Source organism: Ranitomeya variabilis, chromosome 6 (genome assembly GCF_051348905.1).
Source record: "Ranitomeya variabilis isolate aRanVar5 chromosome 6, aRanVar5.hap1, whole genome shotgun sequence".
NCBI lineage: Eukaryota > Metazoa > Chordata > Amphibia > Anura > Dendrobatidae > Ranitomeya > Ranitomeya variabilis.
The window spans coordinates 82,761,097-82,782,657 of record NC_135237.1 but is presented as its reverse complement, the minus strand read 5'-3'; the positions used below and the strand labels follow the sequence as shown (position 1 = coordinate 82,782,657).

Genomic DNA, 21,561 nt, shown 5'->3' with positions numbered 1-21,561 from the left:
TTCCCCTGACCTCAACCCCATTGAGAACCTCTGGAGCATCATCAAAAGGAGTGTCTGTGATGGCGGGAGGCAGTTCACATCTAAGCAACAGCTCTGGGAGAGTATTCGGTCCACATACAAAACAATTGAAGCAGAAACCATCCAAAAACTGACAAATTCAATGGACGAGAGCATTCAAAAGCTTCTTTCGAACAAGGGGTCCTATGTGCAAATGTAACATCACCTAGAATAAAGTTTTCAATTGAAAACTGTTTGATTTCATTTTGTAATAAGCTGATAATGCTTATAACTTCACAATTGACCATTTTTTTGTTCAAAATAAACAAAAAAAGGTTGAAAACTCTGCTGTGCATAATAATTTGGAACATGCATTTTGAGTGTTTATTTTTTTTAAAAAAGATACTGTTTTCATAGGCAGTTTGTTCCAAAACATTGCAATTATACTAGAATAGTAGATGACTGGATAATAACAATGACTGCAATTCAGAGAAAATTAGAGAAATTAGAGAAAATTTGAGGAAATATTATTTGCATAATAATTTGGAACACAGTGTATATATGAGCAGCAAGTTGTAAAGAAGGAGGGTTTGATTAATATATAGCTTTGTGGGAAAAGTTTCAGCTTGTTCTTTCGCATATAAATGTCTGCTCCTTCTATGTGCAGGAGTCCAGTGGGCGGTCCTATCTGGTAATTGGTCAGAGGGAAGCGGTCAATCAATTAGGTCTGCCCACTGGACTACTAAGCATAGGAAAAGCAAAATATCGAATGAAATACTATTGATGCCGAATCCCACAAACTATCAACCCCCTTAGCTCTTCCAGCTCTGCACCATGGCACCTGTAGATCGGACGCCATATTCGATGTGACAGGTTCCCTTTGAAAGCTGTAACTATTACATTTTACCCTCTGAGTTAAACATTCTAGAAACATATAAGCCAAGCCGTGGCCGAGCTGCAAATCACCGTCTCCATCTGTTTACACAGCTACTCCCTTCAATCCAGCATGCAGAAGATGTTTTCGTAGTACTAAGGCAAAGCTTTCACGGTTCATGTCCTTTACAGAATATGAAACCGTTCTTCATAGCGTCCGGCTCCTACGCTGTTGTCTTAGTAAATACCGAAACTCATTACACATCCGCAATTTCCATAAACACTATCCTCCCTAACAAAGGATTACTATATCAACTGTCTTTGCTGCCTCCTTTTCCTTACATGGGACCGGTGGGAGCAGACATCTTGTGGGGGAGGCAGTATAACAGGGTAAATCACTGGAGGAGCAACACTGGTTAATAGCTGGGAGGATAGGATGGAGGAGATAGTAGTATATGTCGGGCAGTCGGCTGGCCATTGGGCCATTTTATTGGGCTTGTTTTTTTAGACTCTATGACCTGCTGTTAACCACATATTGATGTTCCAGATCATTTGTGGCCTATGTGGTAACATGCGGTTGTCTCTTTATTATTATTTGGGACAATAATAGCTTTTTTGGGGGATATAAATGTATTAAGGCTGGCCGTCTGTACTTGCAAAAAGTTTTCTCACCCTTCTAACAAGGCCACAGGAAACATAAGAGGTGAGAGTTATGATTACTGGAAAACAGAATTGTGGAAGAAGGTCCATGACTACGCCATGTTTATATCACAATATGGCTGCAAAAATATTAACATACTGTTGTAGTGGAGCTTCATACTATCACATGGGCAAGGACGTGGTGCCAGGAGATCTATGTCTTCCTAGTATTCCTCAATTTCCAGATCCCCCAGGGTAACCATGAGGTCAGTATGCTGCGACCTCCACATACACATGGCACCCCATCTGGAACTCAGGACTTGTAGCCTTCCCGTTGTCACCTCATTTTACTCTACTAAGCTGCTCCCGTTGACATACACGTCATGTTAGGTGCACCCCTAACATGTTTGTGTACAGGTAAATGTCCCAGTACATAATTAAAAAGAGATCTTTAATATTTAGTCACCTCTATGTAAATCCCTGGCTTCTAGTCACAGGGTGATGATGGATATCTGCCTTGTCACGCTCCTGCCTGATACACCAATCACAGTTTTATTTATTTTTTGTGCTATTACTATGTTTTGCTTATTTTTTTATTTTAGTCACTTATATAGCGCCATTAATTCCACAGTGCTTTACAGGTTGCACACATTATCATCGCTGTCCCCGATGGGGCTCACAATCTAGATTCCCTATCAGTATGTCTTTGGAGTGTGGGAGGAAACTGGAGAACCCGGAGGAAACCCACGCTAACATGGGGAGAACATACAAACTCCTCCTTGCAGATATTGTCCTTGGTTGGATTAGAACCCAGGACCCCAGCACTGTAAGGCTGCAGTGCTATCCACTGCGCCACCATGATGCCCAGTTTGCAGTTTTGATTGATGGCCTGTACTGCCCCGATGTCACACCGCTCTCTGCGGAAATCATGTGCCCGCATACAAATAAACAGTCCGCTGGGCATGCACATACAAGCTGGGTGTACGTACTCAGTTAATTTTTCGATCTGCGCTTGACCCAGAAGCCATATATTAAGCTTCAGTGCTCATTGGTGAGGAGTTGGTTGTCAGAACACAGTCGCAAGATGTCCTTGGAAAATGGCCGTCCAGGCCATCAAACTGTGGTGGCATCACAACTGGGAAGAGGACCTTACATTAATTACTTAGAAGGTGGCTAAAGGTGAAAAGTGTTTTTGACTTATATACTGGGTCACTAGCTTTACAAAAAATTTTAGGACTGCGCATTACATGACCTGTGTAGCAATGGGGGCAGTTTTGAAGGGCAAAATGACGTGACAGGTTCATTTTAATGTGATATTTTGAGGCAATATACTGTTGTGGTCAAAAATATAGAGACTGACATAACTTTTGCCTTTCACAAGTTCTATTTTTATAGTGGCAGTTTGCATTAATGGATTGGCCACAGAGTCTCCTGACCAGAATTTGACAGCCTCATAGATGAATATGAACCCGTCAAGTTCAGGATACACAGACATCTGAATTCAGCCATTTGAAGAGTGACCAGATGAATTGCAAATGTAAATCTTAAAAAAACAAGAATATATCACCGCGCTACTCCATACATGTGTAAAGCCAAATTGTCAAGATGTTAAATATGCAAATGAAGAGAAACTTACTGCGGTTATGGCAAAAGGACGGATCTGATGAGTGGCACTTAGTTTAGTGAGGTGATGATCCCAACAATTGGTGGGAGAGGGTATGATCTCCCTGAATTGGCTTGAGGTGGTGTGACCGCTAGAAGATCGATAGTGGTGGATAGTTGGTGGTGAATCCTTTAATAATGCGTGAATATGCTGTTATTCAGATGTGGATATAGTAACCTGTTAGGTTGCCCTGTGTTGATCCTGGGTGTGGGGACGACAAGTGGTGTTCCTGCGTCCGGAAGACTAACCGCTGTGCTGCAGAGGGTGACCGCAGTCGGTGTGCGGGAACCGCTGCACTGGATGCCGACAGTGATCACAGGTGCCCCAGCCGGAAGCACGCTGTGTATGCGGCGGAAATGGGATGGGCGGGGTTTCGGAGTGACGTCACCGATTGAGAGAAGGACGGGTGCGCAGAGGGAACAAGAAGCCAACGCGTTTCAAGGGACAGCAGCCCTCTTCGTCAGGGTAGTCAGGACTACATGCCAACATGGTAGAGAGCATTGCAGAAGTCTTAAAATATATCAAGGTCAACACTGTAAACATTGAGTCTTTGCATAAACCTGATAAATTCTCAGTACGTGTTTAAATACTTATGAAATGTTGATAATTGTACTCCAGTAACCATAGAAACATCTACTAAAAGATCTAAAAATGTTGAAGCAGCAAACTGGGTAAAAACAAAAGTTTGTGTCAGTTTCAAAACTTTTGGTGACGACTGGATATCTTGGTAAATATGATGTTCACCTATCTCATGTTTAGTAATACGCTGCCAAAAAACTAGACTTACAATATATTTTAAGATCTTTGTGTACATTTGTTGCTTCTTATTCCCTGCTTCCGCACTTTAAGTCATCCTGTTCAGAATCTACAGATTTCTAAGCTCTTTAATAACGACGTGACTAATCTCCTCTGTTTATCTAATGCACAGGAACTGTGAGCACGCTGTCGGCTCGCTGAACGGATCTGCCAGTCCAAAGGATCCCAATAAGACCAAATGTAACACACTGGTGTACTATATCGATCAGACTTATGGTAAGAATAGTTTTGGCAAAACTTTATCTTGTCCTATAATAAAAGAATTTTTAAACCCACAATATTTTGCACGTTTTGGGCCTCGATTCCTAGACACAGCCTGGAAATGTTAATATACGCCATTTTAAAGGGGTTCTAGGTTTATAATATTACAATAGCAACTTATATTTAGTGTGCTTTATGGTCAGCCATATTGCTGATTGTGTGATATTTAGACCCAAGTGAGGGTATGCCACAAGCTTCAAATAAAAGGCCTATTAGTTAGTGGGAGTGCTGTGCTCTTAAAGCGACAGGATGGGAAAACTACTTTAAAGGGAATCTGTCACCAGGTGTTTGCCACTTATTCTGAGAATAACATAATGTAGAGACAGCGATCCCAATTCCAGTGATGTGTCACATACTGGGATGCTTTGCTGTAGGTTGGATAAAATCATTGTTTTATCAGCAGTAGATTATCATTAGAGGACGAGTAAACCTGCTGCGACATATTCTTCCATATTCGTGATCTCTATATAATCCCAGCCCCACCACTGATTGGCAATTTTCTGTGTACACTGTGCATAGGCAGAAAGCTCCCAATCAGTGGTGTTGGGGGGTTATACAGAGCTCAGCATTCAGAGAACTGCTAGATCTGCAGCAGGGATTTTATCAAAACTGCAGCAAGCAGCTCAACAAGTGTTAAAATGCTGGAATCAGGGTTCCTGCCCCTACATCATGCTGATCTCTGATGAGGTAGCAAAAATTTAATTTCAAGGTGAATTCTCAGTTTTGAAATGTTAGGTTTATCCACTGTAAATGACTTAAATATCTGATAAATATGAGGCAAACTTCTCACACCCGTGCAAACAACAGGCATCAAAGGACCCTAGACGTGAATGTTGAGGTGATGCCCAGACTGGTCATGTGTCAGAGAACTCACTTTCTTCACCTAGGTCTCAGAAGTGGGATTCATATCCACCAGAGATTTTTAGGTTATCCTGTGGATACGTGCTAAATAACTACATTGGGAATGCCCAAAAAAACATACAATAAATGAAACTGACTTGGTTGTTCAGAAATGAGACTGAAGTAAAAAATTTTCTTACAAATTCAACCAAAAATGTTGTTCAAGATGGCCGATTTCTGGACATTAGGGATCTTAAACATAAACTTGCTGAGAATCAGTCAGACCGTCTGTGACATTGCCCATGCCAAGGAAGAAAAAGGAGCGGACTGTGTTTACCTCGTTTATAACATCAAGATAGTTGTGCAGCCGAAGGAATGATTTTGTCTAGATGAATTCCAGACCCCTTGTACACACTTCAAAGTTTTAGAAGGTCATCGCCAATGGCAAGGTCACAGCGGCCGATAAACTGAAAGTCTAGTAATTTGTAGTCTTACAGCAGCATAATATGTCATCTTTCCAAATATGTTAAGGTTATCGAAAGGTCTGGTGGTATCAGGCACAGACCGTTCCTCCTTCACTTTATTAACAACATTCAATTGTGTTTAGGAAGTCGGGGGAATTAGAAGAAGTCTTTATAATCTTACAAGTTGATGACTGATGACTTGCAGCCTTAGAGAATAGTTCTAGTGGGAGTCATTAAGAACGATGACTCTACCTAGTGAAAGGCCTGCTAGGCGTACAACATAGGGTTGAGAAACCCGTCCTGACCAATATTCATTTTACTTCCACAACTATGTATTTATTCATCTTGTGGGATATTACAAAAGGAGTACAAGCAGATGATCACCCATAAAGGCAGCAAATACGATAAAATAAAGAAACAAATTCTATAGACAAAGATAGAAGATACAGACAGCAGATGTTTGCTTGCACTCCAGAGGAGGACTTAGTAGGATGGGACAATGCAGAACTAGAAAGTTGCTTTGCATGTTGTACAAGCGATCAAAAGATTGTATGTTCAAGTCTCAGAGTGGGAAGAAAAACAAGAATACGTAAAAGTAAAAACATTTTAAAAAATAAAGAGAAACGTTTCAATTTGGAAAAATGCCTTTTTGTCACCTTGAAAATTAACAAATCAAAAAATCATGATTGTTATTGTCACATTGTAGCTGTCCAAACAATTGAATTATTACATTGTTGCCCCCACACCTTCTTAAAAAAGAAAGAAACTGGTGCCAGAATTGCAGTTTGGGGGGAGGGTAGGCTCCCCCAAAGCAGTTAGTTTTTTTGACTTTCCAAAAAACCTATTAAAAGTGCAAAAGTAGTCAAAAAGTCAGATGTATGGTGTCTAGGGGCGAGGGAATAGCTTCAGATAACGCCTTATCCAAGTAGCTATAGCGCTTACCGAAGAACTGCATCGGGAACCCGGATACCTGGAGCGCTCCCGATAATCAGCTGTTGGGCGTCGTTTGTTGGGCTCTCCATACATGTGTTGTGAATGTCACACAGCCACGACACATGCAGCTGTGGCGCCGAACACCTGATTATCGGGAGCGCTCCAGGTATCCATGTTACCGAGCCAGCTATTCGGGAAGCGCTATGGCTATGAGGATAAGCACTTCCCTAATGGTGTCAATAAAAACTACAGTTCACTTGCCCTGCAAAAACAGCTCCACCTAGTGAAAATTACCAAGATATAGTTGATAGAATATGATAAATACACAAAACTGTATTATTTTTTACAATATATACATTTCTATTTTATAAACGTGTTAAAGGGAATCTGTCGGTAGGATCGACCATCTATATGCGAATGTAGGTAATAGAAAGTTCAATATAATTATACCTTAAAATCTATGATCTGATGTCGTCTTCCAGAGAAATCCACCTTATTCTTAATATGTAAGCTGTCAAGATCTATGGGCTTGATACGGATCCTGTAGATTGTGAGCCCTCGCGGGCAGGGTCATCTCTCCTCCTGTATCAGTCATGACTTTTATTGTTTAAGATTGCTGTAGTCGTTTTTATTATGTATACCCCTCCTCACATGTAAAGCGCCATGGAATAAATGGCACAATAATAATCATGATAATAATCTGCATGAGAATCTGCCTCCAGAGCTTATTTTAATTGAAAGGGATCATTACCAGTGTGAGACATGTAATGACTGTGAGTGTTCTGTCTTCTTCTACATGTCTCCCACCTGTAATGCCCCCTTGTCTTTAAAATAATCTCTTGAGGCAGATATTCAGGGAGATCTATGTTCGGCCCATAGATCTTAGAAGCTCATTTACATATTAAGAAAAATGTGGAATTCTCTGGAGTAAGACATCAGATTGCAAATATCAAGGTATCATTTTATTCGGCTCTCTATGACCTGCATGCCCGTATAGACGGCTTAGGAGGGTTGTTCCTATTGATAGATTCATTTAAAACGTAACAAGACTATATGACTTTATTATTGCTGTAAACATACTGACTTAGACAATAATGTTCATTATTGCTGCACAGTTAATGCTACAACATTAAACCCCCCAAAAAAATCCCACAAAATTGTAGGATTGCTAATTTTTGGCACTCTACAAAGAATTATTTAACTTTTTATTTTGTTATTTGAATAGTTTAATTGAAATAAATGAACAGATCCCTTAAAAAACAAGCAGTGGAGAATCAAGCCAAGAAAGTAACGTGCCAGATGGCCAAATGATGACAGCTGATGACCGTGAGGTGTAGCGGTCGATAGTGGAGAAGAATGGTTTAATCCTGCGCTACCCAGATGGAGGAATCCGTTAAATAGATGAAGTCAGAGACTGATGCATTAAGTGCGGTTTATTTGCCAAGGCGTTTTGAAGTTTCACATTTCTTCTTTAGGATAAACCAATTCATAATCTGTGAGGTCTAAGATCAAGGACTCCACCGTTGTCATCTTCTAATGTGTGTAATTACAAAAGTTGACTATTGTTTGATTTCCGCCTTAAAGAATATCTGCTACAAGTTATAATCACGTGGTTCAGAGGAGTCAGTAAATGGTGAAAACTTTCTCATTTGAATTAAATATGGAACTGTAATAATGAATGGACATATTTATGAAAACAAAGTAAAAGTGCATTCGCCTCCATCTTTTCTGTTCAGTTTCTAACTTACCCTGGTAAATGAACAGCTGAAATATGGCATGCACATTTAACTAGTTATTTAGGAATAAGGCACATTTGTCAGTAAATTATATTCTCAACTAGACAGCTATGGCCTTGTTTTTTCATAATTATGAGATTATCCTTCAAGTTCATTCAAGGTCATTTTAGCTTTTCCTGAGGACTAAGCACAAAAATCTGTGTCTGTGCTAGAAGGGCAAATTGATTCTGTAGTCATTTTATGGGTTCATGCATTTATCCATATAGTGTGAAGACATAATACGGCTTTCATAGTGATCTAATATACTGCCATATGCCACCAATATCATATGAAGCTTTTTCCTTTTTTTTGGACTCTATATACATGGCATTTGGCACAGCCTGTCAACAGTGCCATGTATTGTTCTGTATTAAGGAAAACAACGTGATCCTGAATAAGAGGAAGAGTACGGTAATTATCTTCCAAAGTAGCATAATGGTAAATTTGGTGTTTCTATCTACACTCACCGGCCACTTTATTAGGTACACCATGCTAGTAACGGGTTGGACCCCCTTTTGCCTTCAGAACTGCCTCAATTCTTCGTGGCATAGATTCAACAAGGTGCTGGAAGCATTCCTCAGAGATTTTGGTCCATATTGACATGATGGCATCACACAGTTGCCGCAGATTTGTCGGCTGCACATCCCAAAGATGCTCCATACAAGGCAGGATGGATCCATGCTTTCATGTTGTTTACGCCAAATTCTGACCCTACCATCCGAATGTCGCAGCAGAAATCGAGACTCATCAGACCAAGCAACGTTTTTCCAATCTTCTACTGTCCAATTTCGATGAGCTTGTACAAATTGTAGCCTCAGTTTCCTGTTCTTAGCTGAAAGGAGTGGTACCCGGTGTGGTCTTCTGCTGCTGTAGCCCATCTGCCTCAAAGTTCGACGCACTGTGCGTTCAGAGATGCTCTTAGGCCTACCTTGGTTGTAACGGGTGGCGATTTGAGTCACTGTTGCCTTTCTATCAGCTCGAACCAGTCTGCCCATTCTCCTCTGACCTCTGGCATCAACAAGGCATTTCCGCCCACAGAACTGCCGCTCACTGGATTTTTTTTCTTTTTCGGACCATTCTCTGTAAACCCTAGAGATGGTTGTGCGTGAAAATCCCAGTAGATCAGCAGTTTCTGAAATACTCAGACCAGCCCTTCTGGCACCAACAACCATGCCACGTTCAAAGGCACTCAAATCACCTTTCTTCCCCATACTGATGCTCGGTTTGAACTGCAGGAGATTGTCTTGACCATGTCTACATGCCTAAATGCACTGAGTTGCCGCCATGTGATTGGCTGATTAGAAATTAAGTGTTAACAAGAAGTTGGACAGGTGTACCTAATAAAGTGGCCAGTGAGTGTATCTATCTATCTATCTATCTATCTATCTATCTATTGTAAGGTGGCTGCCGGACACATAGTTGATGGGGGGCATGTATCACATAGGTGGTCATCCTCTGTGATGTAGACCTGGGGTAATTGTTGTGAATTCTGCTCTTGGGCTCCCTCCGGTGGTTGTTGGTGGTAGTGCAGTTGTCTTGGGGTTGTAATCCAGGGCAGGTGTTTCTGCTGATTGCAGCTCTATTAGGTATTTAGGTGTGCAGTATCCATGAGTCCTTGCCAGTTGTCCATTGTTCTTAGAGGTATTCCATCTCTCTCTGGCTCCTCATGCCTTGCTGCCAATTCAGCTAAGATAAGTGTCTGTTTTTTTGTCTCTGTGCACACATGCAGTGTGCTTTGCAATTCAGTGCAATTCATTGTGTTTTTGTCCAGCTTAGACTTTGTTTGGATTTTTCAGTCATGCTGGATTCTCAGGAGATGCAGATATACTTTCTATGTCTTTAGTTAGATGTAGAATATTTGTATTATCTGCTGTGGATATTTTTAGGATTTTAATACTGACCGCTTAGATTTCTGTCCTATCCTTTTCTATTTAGCGAGAAGTGCCTCTTTTGCTAAATCCTGTTTTTCTGCCTGCGTATGTTTTTCCTCTTATACTCACAGTCAATATTTGTGGGGGGCTGCCTATCCTTTGGGGTTCTGCTCTGAGGCAAGATATAATTCCCATTTCCATCTATAGGGGTATTTAGTCCTCCGGCTGTGTCGAGGTGTCTAGGACGTGTTAGGTACATCCCACGGCTACTTCTAGTTGCGGTGTTAGTTTAGGGTTTGCGGTCAGTAAAGGTACCACCTACTCCTGAGAAAGTCTCTCATGCGGCTCCAAGGTCACCGGATCATAACAGTACAACTGGCCAGCAATGAGTTAAATGCATCTCAGAAGAAGGGAAGAAAGAGACATTTTTTTTTCTGTAGCCTGCTTTGTCTTTTCTTCCCTCTTTTCCTCTGGGTGACTGAGGAGTCTTGTGCTAGCATGGATGTTCAGGGATTAGTTTCTCGTATAGACCAGCTTGCTGCTAGGGTACAGGGTATTTCTGATTATGTTGTTCAGACTCCGCTTTTAGAGCCTAGGATTCCTACTCCTGATTTGTTTTTTGGGGACAAGTCCAAATTTTTGAGTTTTAAAAACAATTGTAAACTGTTTTTTGCTCTGAAGCCTCGTTCCTCTGGTGATCCCATTCAGCAGGTTAAAATTGTCATCTCCCTGCTGCGTGGCGACCCTCAGGATTGGGCATTTTCCCTGGAATCTGGGAATCCGGCCTTGCTTAATGTAGATGCCTTTTTTCAGGCTCTAGGATTATTATATGATGAACCAAATTCTGTGGATCAAGCGGAGAAGACCTTGTTGGCCCTGTCTCAGGGTCAAGAAGCGGCAGAATTGTATTGTCAGAAATTTAGAAAATGGTCTGTGCTGACTAAATGGAATGAGGATGCTTTGGCGGCAATCTTCAGAAAGGGTCTTTCTGAATCTGTTAAAGATGTTATGGTGGGGTTTCCCACGCCTGTTGGTCTGAGTGATTCTATGTCTCTGGCCATTCAGATTGATCGGCGCTTGCGGGAGCGCAGAACTGTGCGCGCTGTGGCGTTGTCCTCAGAGCAGATGCCTGAGCCTATGCAGTGTGATAGGATTCTGTCTAGAACGGAACAACAAGGATTCAGACGTCAGAATAGGTTGTGTTTTTATTGTGGCGATGCTTCTCATGTCATTTCAGTTTGCCCAAGGCGTACATAGAGAATCGCTAGTTCAGTTACCATCGGAACTGTACAACCTAAATTTCTGTTATCTGTGACCTTGATCTGCTCATTGTCGTCATTTTCTGTCTTGGCGTTTGTGGATTCAGGCGCCGCTTTGACCTTAATGGACTTTGAATTTGCCAGGCGTTGTGGTTTCCCCTTGCAGTCTTTGCAGAACCCTATTCCTTTAAGGGCATTGATGCTACACCTTTGGCTAAAAATAAACCCCAGTTTTGGACACAGGTGACCATGTGCATGGCGCCAGCCCATCAGGAAGATTGTCGTTTTCTGGTGTTGCATAATTTGCATGATGCTATTGTGCTGGGTTTTCCATGGTTGCAGATACATAATCCTGTGTTGGATTGGAAGTCTATGTCTGTGACTAGTTGGGGTTGTCAGGGGGTTCATAATGACGTTCCTGTGATGTCAATCTCCTCTTCCTCCTTCTGAAGTTCCAGAGTTTTTGTCTGATTTTCAGGATGTATTCGATGAGCCCAAGTCCAGTTCCCTTCCACCGCATAGGGACTGTGATTGTGCTATTGACTTGATTCCAGGCTGTAAGTTTCCTAAGGGCCGACTTTTCAACCTGTCTGTGCCGGAACATACCGCCATGCGGAGTTATGTTAAGGAGTCTTTGGAGAAAGGGCATATTCGGCCATCTTCTTCACCGTTGGGAGCGGGATTTTTTTTTGTTGCTAAGGATGGCTCCTTGAGACCCTGTATTGATTATCGCCTCTTGAATAAGATCACGGTCAAGTTTCAATAGCCTTTACCTTTGCTTTCCGATTTGTTTGCCAGGATTAAGGGGGCTAGTTGGTTTACTAAAATTGACCTTCGGGGGGCATATAATCTTGTTCGTATTAAGCAGGGTGACGAATGGAAAACTGCGTTTAATACACCCGAAGGCCATTTTGAATACCTTGTGATGCCATTCGGGCTCTCTAATGCTCCATCTGTTTTTCAGTCCTTCATGCATGATATCTTCCGGAATTATCTTGATAAATTCATGATTGTATATTTGGATGACATCTTAATTTTTTCCGATGATTGGGAGTCTCATGTGAAACAGGTCAGGATGGTATTTCAGATCCTTCGTGATAATGCTTTATTTGTGAAGGGGTCTAAGTGTCTCTTTCGAGTGCAGAAGGTTTCTTTTTTGGGCTTCATTTTTTCTCCCTCATCTATAGAGATGGATCCGGTTAAGGTTCAGGCCATTCATGATTGGATTCAGCCCACATCTGTGAAGAGCCTTCAGAAATTTTTGGGCTTTGCTAATTTTTATCGCCGTTTCATTGCTAACTTCTCCAGTGTGGTTAAACCCCTGACCGATTTGACGAAGAAAGGCGCTGATGTAACGAATTGGTCCCATGTGGCTGTCTCTGCCTTTCAGGAGCTTAAACGCCAATTTACTTCTGCCCCGGTGTTGCGTCAGCCAGATGTTTCTCTTCCGTTTCAGGTTGAGGTTGACGCTTCTGAGATTGGGGCAGGGGCCGTTTTGTCTCAGAGGAATTCTGATGGTTCCTTGATGAAACCGTGTGCCTACTTTTCCCGTAAGTTTTCGCCTGCTGAACGCAATTATGATGTCGGCAATCGGGAGTTGTTGGCTATGAAGTGGGCGTTTGAGGAATGGCCACATTGGCTTGAGGGAGCCAAGCACCGTATTGTGGTCTTGACCGATCATAAAAATCTGATTTACCTCGAATCTGCCAAACGGCTGAATCCTAGACAGGCTCGATGGTCCCTGTTTTTCTCCCGTTTTGATTTCATGGTCTCGTATCTTCCGGGTTCTAAGAATGTTAAGGCTGATGCCCTCTCTAGGAGTTTTTTGCCTGATTCTCCTGAGGTATTTGAGCCGGTCGGCATTCTGAAGGAAGGGGTGGTCCTTTCTGCCATTTCCCCTGATTTGCGACGGGTTCTGCAGGAATTTCAGGCTGACAAACCTGACCGCTGTCCAGTGGGGAAATGTCATGATCTCCATGGCCAGAGAACTAGCATAAGCCTCAATAGGAACAAGCTCTTGGAAGATGTAACTGTACTGACCATGAACTAAACCTACCGCATCATCTAGAAGTAGCCAGGTAGCATGTCCTACTTTTTATCCCTATATGCCCAGCGCCGGCCGGAGAACTAAATAATGCTAGCAGAGGGAAATATAAGACCTGACTCACCTCTAGAGAAATGCCCAAAAAGGAGACAGAAGCCCCCCACATATATTGGCGGTGATATGAGATGAAACAACAAACGCAGCAGGAAAATAGTTTTAGCAAATTTGAGGTCCGCTTTCTAGATAGCAGAAGACAGAAAGCATACTTTCATGGTCAGTAGAAAACCCTAACAAAACACATCCAGAAATTACTTTAGGACTCTGGCATTAACTCATAATACCAGAGTGGCAATTCCTGATCAACAAGAGCTTTCCAGACACAGTAACGAAACTGCAGCTGTGAACTGGAACCAAAATACAAAAACAAAACATGGACGAATGTCCAACTTATCTAGTAGATGTCTGGGAGCAGGAACAAGCACAGAGAGGCTTCTGATAACATTGTTGACCGGCAAGCATCTAACAGAGAAGCCAGGTTATATAGCGACACCCAGATCTAATCAGAACAGGTGAACAGGGAAGATGATGTCACAAGTTCAATTCCACCAGTAGCCACCGGGGGAGCCCAGAATCCAAATTCACAACAGTACCCCCCCCTCAAGGAGGGGGCACCGAACCCTCACCAGAACCACCAGGGCGATCAGGATGGGCCCTATGAAAGGCACGAACCAGATCAGAGGCATGAACATCAGATGCAGTGACCCAAGAATTATCCTCCTGGCCGTATCCCTTCCACTTGACCAGATACTGGAGTCTCCGTCTGGAAACACGGGAGTCTAGGATTTTTTCCACAACGTACTCCAACTCACCCTCAACCAACACCGGAGCAGGAGGCTCAACGGAAGGCACAACCGGTGCCTCATACCTGCGCAACAACGACCGATGAAAAACGTTATGAATAGAAAAGGATGCAGGGAGGTCCAAACGGAAGGAAACAGGGTTAAGAATCTCCAATATTTTATACGGACCGATGAACCGAGGCTTAAACTTAGGAGATGAGACCCTCATAGGGACAAAACGAGAAGACAACCACACCAAATCTCCAACACAAAGCCGAGGACCAACACGACGGCGACGGTTGGCAAAAAGCTGAGTCTTCTCCTGGGACAACTTTAAATTGTCCATCACCTGCCCCCAGATGTGATGCAATCTCTCCACCACCGCATCCACTCCAGGACAATCCGAGGATTCCATCTGACCGGAGGAAAATCGAGGGTGGAACCCCGAATTACAGAAAAACGGGGACACCAAAGTGGCAGAGCTGGCCCGATTATTGAGGGCGAACTCCGCCAATGGCAAAAAAGCAACCCAATCATCCTGGTCAGCAGACACAAAACACCTCAGATATGTCTCCAGGGTCTGATTAGTCCGCTCGGTCTGGCCATTAGTCTGAGGGTGAAAAGCAGACGAAAAAGACAAATCTATGCCCATCATAACATCCTTAATGGCATCAGAAAGACCCTCTCTGAAAGTAGCCGCCAAGGCACACTCATTCCACTGAGTAAGCACAGACCATTTACGGAATCTTTGGCAGTAAATTTCAGCTTCATCTTGCCCCTGCGATAGGGACATCAAAGTTTTTTCTGCCTGAAGTTCCAAATGAGGTTCCTCATAAAGCAAGCCCAAGGCCAGAAAAAACGCATCCACATTGCGCAACGCAGGATCCCCTGGTGCCAATGCAAAAGCCCAATCTTGAGGGTCGCCGCGGAGCAAGGAAATCACAATCCCAACCTGCTGTGCAGGGTCTCCAGCAGAACGAGATTTCAGGGACAAAAATAACTTACAATTATTTCTAAAATTCTGAAAGCTAGATCTATTCCCTGAGAAGAATTCCGGCAAAGGAATTCTCGGCTCTGATACCGGAGCATGAACCACAAAATCTTGCAAACTTTGTACTTTCGTGGCGAGATTATTCAAACCTGCAGTTACACTCTGTAGATCCATTATAGACAGGTGAACATAGAGCCATTCAAAGATTAGAAGGAGAGAGAAAAAAAAGAAAGACTGCAGCATAGACAGACTGGCAAGTGATCCAATTAAGAGCACACTAACTACTAGAGAAAAAAAAAAAAAAAAATTTTCAGCAGACTTCTTATTTCTCTCCTTTCTCAGCCAAGGATTTTAACCCTTTAGTGGGCCGGTCAAACTGTCATGATCTCCATGGCCAGAGAACTAGCATAAGCCTCAATAGGAACAAGCTCTTGGAAGATGTAACTGTACTGACCATGAACTAAACCTACCGCATCATCTAGAAGTAGCCAGGTAGCATGTCCTACTTTTTATCCCTATATGCCCAGCGCCGGCCGGAGAACTAAATAATGCTAGCAGAGGGAAATATAAGACCTGACTCACCTCTAGAGAAATGCCCAAAAAGGAGACAGAAGCCCCCCACATATATTGGCGGTGATATGAGATGAAACAACAAACGCAGCAGGAAAATAGTTTTAGCAAATTTGAGGTCCGCTTTCTAGATAGCAGAAGACAGAAAGCATACTTTCATGGTCAGTAGAAAACCCTAACAAAACACATCCAGAAATTACTTTAGGACTCTGGCATTAACTCATAATACCAGAGTGGCAATTCCTGATCAACAAGAGCTTTCCAGACACAGTAACGAAACTGCAGCTGTGAACTGGAACCAAAATACAAAAACAAAACATGGACGAATGTCCAACTTATCTAGTAGATGTCTGGGAGCAGGAACAAGCACAGAGAGGCTTCTGATAACATTGTTGACCGGCAAGCATCTAACAGAGAAGCCAGGTTATATAGCGACACCCAGATCTAATCAGAACAGGTGAACAGGGAAGATGATGTCACAAGTTCAATTCCACCAGTAGCCACCGGGGGAGCCCAGAATCCAAATTCACAACAGGGAAACTGTTTGTTCCTGATAGATGGACTAGTAGAGTGATTTCTGAGGTTCATTGTTCTGTGTTGGCTGGCCATCCTGGTATTTTTGGTACCAGAGATTTGGTTGGTAGGTCCTTTTGGTGGCCTTCTTTGTCGCGTGATGTGCGTTCTATTGTGCAGTCCTGTGGGACTTGTGCGCGGACCAAGCCTTGTTGTTTCCGTGCTAGTGGGTTGCTTTTGCCTTTGCCGGTCCCTGAGAGGCCCTGGACACATATTTCTATGGATTTTATTTCAGATCTTCCGGTTTCCCAGAGGATGTCGGTTATCTGGGTGGTTTGTGACCGGTTTTATAAGATGGTTCATTTGGTGCCTTTGCCTAAATTGCCTTCCTCTTCTGATTTGGTTCCGTTGTTTTTTCAGCATGTGGTTCGTTTGCACGGTATTCCGGAGAATATCGGGTCCGACAGAGGTTCCCAGTTTGTTTCTAGGTTTTGGCGGGCCTTTTGTGCTAGGCTGGGCATTGATTTGTCTTTTTCTTCCACCTTTCATCCTCAGACAAATGGCCAGACCGAGCGAACTAATCAGACTTTGGAAACTTATTTGAGATGCTTTGTGTCTGCTGATCAGGATGATTGGGTGGCGTTTGCCCTTAATAATCGGGCTAGTTCGGCTACCTTGGTTTCGCCCTTCTTTTGTAATTTTGGTTTTCATCCTCGTTTTTCTTCGGGGCAAGTTGAACCTTCTGATTGTCCTGGTGTGGATTCTGTGGTTGACAGGTTGCAGCAGATTTGGGCTCATGTGGTGGACAATTTGGTGTTGTCTCAGGAGGAGGCTCTGCGTTTTGCTAACCGTCGTCGGTGTGTTGGTTCCCAGCTTCGGGTTGGGGATTTGGTCTGGTTGTCTTCCCGTCATGTTCCTATGAAGGTTTCTTCCCCTAAGTTTAAGCCTCGGTTTATTGGTCCTTATAGGATTTCTGAGATTATCAATCCGGTGTCTTTTCGTTTGGCCCTTCCGGCCTCTTTTGCCATCCATAATGTTTTCCATAGATCTTTATTGCGGAAATATGTGGTGCCCGTTGTTCCTTCTGTTGATCCTCCTGCTCCTGTGTTGGTTGATGGGGAGTTGGAGTATGTGGTTGATAAGATTTTGGATTCTCGCTTTTCGAGGGGGAGGCTTCAGTACCTTGTCAAATGGAAGGGTAATGGCCAGGAGGATAATTCTTGGGTTTTTGCCTCTGATGTCCATGCTGCTGATTTGGTCCGTGCCTTTCATCTGGCCCGTCCTGATCGGCCTGGGGGCTCTGGTGAGGGTTCGGTGACCCCTCTTCAAGGGGGCGGTACTGTTGTGAATTCTGCTCTTGGGCTCCCTCCGGTGGTTGTTGGTGGTAGTGCAGTTGTCTTGGGGTTGTAATCCAGGGCAGGTGTTTCTGCTGATTGCAGCTCTATTAGGTATTTAGGTGTGCAGCATCCATGAGCCCTTGCCAGTTGTCCATTGTTCTTGGAGGGATTGCATCTCTCTCTGGCTCCTCATGCCCTGCTGCCAATTCAGCTAAGATAAGTGTCTGGTTTTTTGTCTCTGTGCACACATGCAGTGTGCTTTGCAATTCAGTGCAATTCATTGTGTTTTTGTCCAGCTTAGACTTTGTTTGGATTTTTCAGTCATGCTGGATTCTCAGGAGATGCAGATATACAGTCATATGAAAAAGTTTGGGCACCCCTATTAATCTTAAGCTTAATGTTTTATAAAAATTGTTTTTTTTTCAACAGCTATTTCAGTTTCATATATCTAATAACTGTTGGACACAGTAATGTTTCTGCCTTGAAATGAGGTTTATTGTACTAACAGAAAATGTGCAATCTGCATTCAAACAAAATTTGACAGGTGCATAAGTATGGGCACCCTTATCATTTTCTTGTTTAAAATACTCCTACCTACTTTTTACTGACTTACTAAAGCACTTTTTTTGGTTTTGTATCCTCATTAAGCTTTGAACTTCATAGCCAGGTGTATGCAATCATGAGAAAAGCTACTTAAAGTGGCCACTTGCAAGTTGTTCTCCTGTTTGAATCTCCTCTGACGAGTGGCATCATGGGCTCCTCAAAACAACTGTCAAATGATCTGAAAACAAAGATTATTCAACATAGTTGTTCAGGGGAAGGATACAAAAAGCTGTCTCAGAGATTTAACCTATCAATTTCCACTGTGAGGAACATAGTAAGGAAATGGAAGAACACAGGTACAGTTCTTGTTAAGGCCAGAAGTGGCAGGCCAAGAAAAACATCAGAAAGGCAGAGAAGAAGAATGGTGAGATCAGTAAAGGACAATCCTCAGACCATCTCCAGAGAGCTGCAGCATCAACTTGCTGCAGATGGTGTCACTGTGCATCTGTCAACTATACAACGCACTGTGTTTTTTTGCCGCCATGCATAACGCCTTTTTGTATGACCAAACAACTCAATCTTGGTTTCATCAGTCCACAGGACCTTCTTCCAAAAAGAAATTGGCTTCTCCAAATGTGCTTTTGCATACCTCAGCCGACTCTGTTTGTGGCGTGCTTGCAGAAACGGCTTCTTTCGCATCACTCTCCCATACAGCTTCTCCTTGTGCAAAGTGCGTTGTATAGTTGACTGATGCACAGTGAATATTTTTGCTGTGGATATTTTTAGGATTTTAATACTGACCGCTTAGAATTCTGTCCTATCCTTTTCTATTTAGCGAGAAGTGCCTCTTTTGCTAAATCCTGTTTTTCTGCCTGCATGTGTTTTTCCTCTTATACTCACAGTCAATATTTGTGGGGGGCTGCCTATCCTTTGGGGTTCTGCTCTGAGGCAAGATAGAATTCCCATTTCCATCTATAGGGGTATTTAGTCCTCCGGCTGTGTCGAGGTGTCTAGGACGTGTTAAGTACATCCCACGGCTACTTCTAGTTGCGGAGGTAGGGTTTGCGGTCAGTATAGGTACCACCTACTCCTGAGAAAGTCTCTCATGCGACTCCAAGGTCACCGGATCATAACAGGTAATGCTCTAGTGCACATAGTACTAGGAGACTTGTTTTGTGCATCTGGGCCAGGTTTTATGGGTAGCCTGAGAAATGGGCAGGACTGGCTTCTCACATACCCACCCCTGGGTGTGGTTCAAATGGTGTGTTAAAATGGAATCTGTTTTTTTGACACATGGTCTGTATCTGGAGGGGAGACCTCATGTGTGATGTCTCCAGATTGAGCCGGTATACTGGATGCTATCCAGTCTGTGTGTCCTGTACTTTCTCTAAAGTGACTGTGTTGGAACTGTTTACTGTGTTTTGCCTGCACTGAAAGGCCGTTTATTTTCCTTTGCTTGTGGCATGTTTTATGAAGTACCAATAAATCAGTCTGGAAATTTGAATTGAAACAGTTCCTGTGTTGCCTCACCACACATGAAAGTGAGTAGTATTCGCACAATTGATGCTAGAATTGCGGGCAGTGTTCCCCAGGAACACATGTGATTGCTGCAGAGGTACTGCATGTCCTTGGTGAAAGCAGCCGTAAGCCAGCAAGCAAGGATCTGATTAAACACCTGGTGCAAGCTGAGCAGCAGCAACAGCTGGCACAACAGGAGACAAGTAAGCGCTTACGCGACAGACCCAGCAACAGCAATAAATCCTGCACCATCAACAGCAGCAGATTGAATTGCCCACATAGGTGGTTCGTAGCACGGCAGAAGCTCTGACTCCAAGGTCAGCCGACGACTTTTCCATGCAAAATGTGGTAAGGAGAGCCTTGCAGAAAATGACCCCTGGTGACGACATAGAGGCCTTTTTTACCGTTTTTGAAAGGGTCGCCGAGAGGGAGAAACTCCCGCCAGAGCAATGAGCAGAAGTGCTGGAGCCATATTTAACGGGGAAGCACCAGGAAGCCTACTATGACTTAGCCTTACAAGTTGCCACAGAATATGTGAAACTGAAAACAGGAATTTTGAAGCACTTGGGGGTGACAGTGACTGTCAGGGCACAACTGGTCTACCACTAGGCGTATCACTGTGACAAATCCTCTCATTCAGAAATGTTTGATCTGCTGCAGTTGTTCCAAAAATGGTTACAGTCAGAATCCTCTGGTAGAGTGTGTGGAGATGGACAGGTTCGTGTGTATCCTTCTGAGGCCAATGCAGACTTGGGTTGCCCAGGGAGATTCCTGGAATGCTGATGACTTGGTTGGACTGGTCAAAAGGTATCGGGGTCGAGGGTTCCTTGGGGAGGCAACCCACTCCATACTTGGGGTTCCAACAGGGGACGGAGGCAGGTCTCCCTACCACTCCCTCAATTAACCTATCTCTATACTGAGGTCAGGACATTTTGTGTCTGATACACATCATGCCATTGATGGAGAGAGTCATTGTGGGCTTTCAGCATCCCAACCCAGTATATGAAAGTAAGTAATAGAATCATAGAATGTTAGCATTGGAAGGGACCTCCAGGGTCATCGTGTCCAACCCCCTGCTCAATGCAGGATTCACTAAAACATCTCAGACAGATGTCTGTCCAGCCTCTGTTTGAAGACTTCCATTGAAGGAGAACTCGCCACCTCTCGTTGCAGCCTGTTCCACCCATTGAAAGTTTTTCTAATATCTAATCTGTATCTTTTTCCCTTCAGTTTCATTCCGTACAGTCATTACCTCTCTTTTACATTCTCTTTTCAGAATGCTTCTCAGACCCTTGGATCCTGAAGATATTTTTCATCATTTTTACAGCAACTTTCCTTATTGGGTTTCTTTCTATACTTATAATTAGAGTTACTTTCTTACAATGCAGTAACAACAGGAGGACCTCTTCATCTGACTACAGGGTACCAACATCAATGAAGGTAAGGTTCCCCAACAACTGGAATCTCTCCCTGCAGTCTTTGTTAGGTCTCACTTTTTACATCCATGTACTGTATGTTTCACAGATAGAATATGTAGCCATTATAGTCCATGTGGCTGTTCACATGTCTGTTTTTGCGGACCCAGTGTCTTCAAAAACAAAACAAAAAATGGAGGCATGTTAGTTTTTCATCCGAGTTATGGAGCAAGCTTGCCCATTCAAATCAATGGGACCATCACAAAAAAAAAACAGCTAATGGATGTCAGTGATGGTTTTTATGTGTTTAAGGGCTCCTACGCACTTGCGCGAGACACGGATGAGTCTCGAATGTTAATAACCGGCACTGCACCTGGCACAGAGGAGCGGAGCGTGCGGC

The 21,561-nt window shown here is 43.3% G+C and overlaps 1 protein-coding gene across 1 annotated transcript in view; it reads left to right on the top strand.

Moving 5' to 3' along the window:
• The window catches only part of ITGB8 (integrin subunit beta 8), a 154,946-nt gene that overhangs the window by 132,068 nt on the left and 1,317 nt on the right, over positions 1-21,561 (top strand). Inside the window, exons 12-13 of the mRNA XM_077268726.1 lie at positions 4,101-4,204; positions 21,023-21,186. Coding sequence (XP_077124841.1) covers positions 4,101-4,204; positions 21,023-21,186 — 268 coding nt within the window. The remainder of the gene's footprint in view (positions 1-4,100; positions 4,205-21,022; positions 21,187-21,561) is intronic.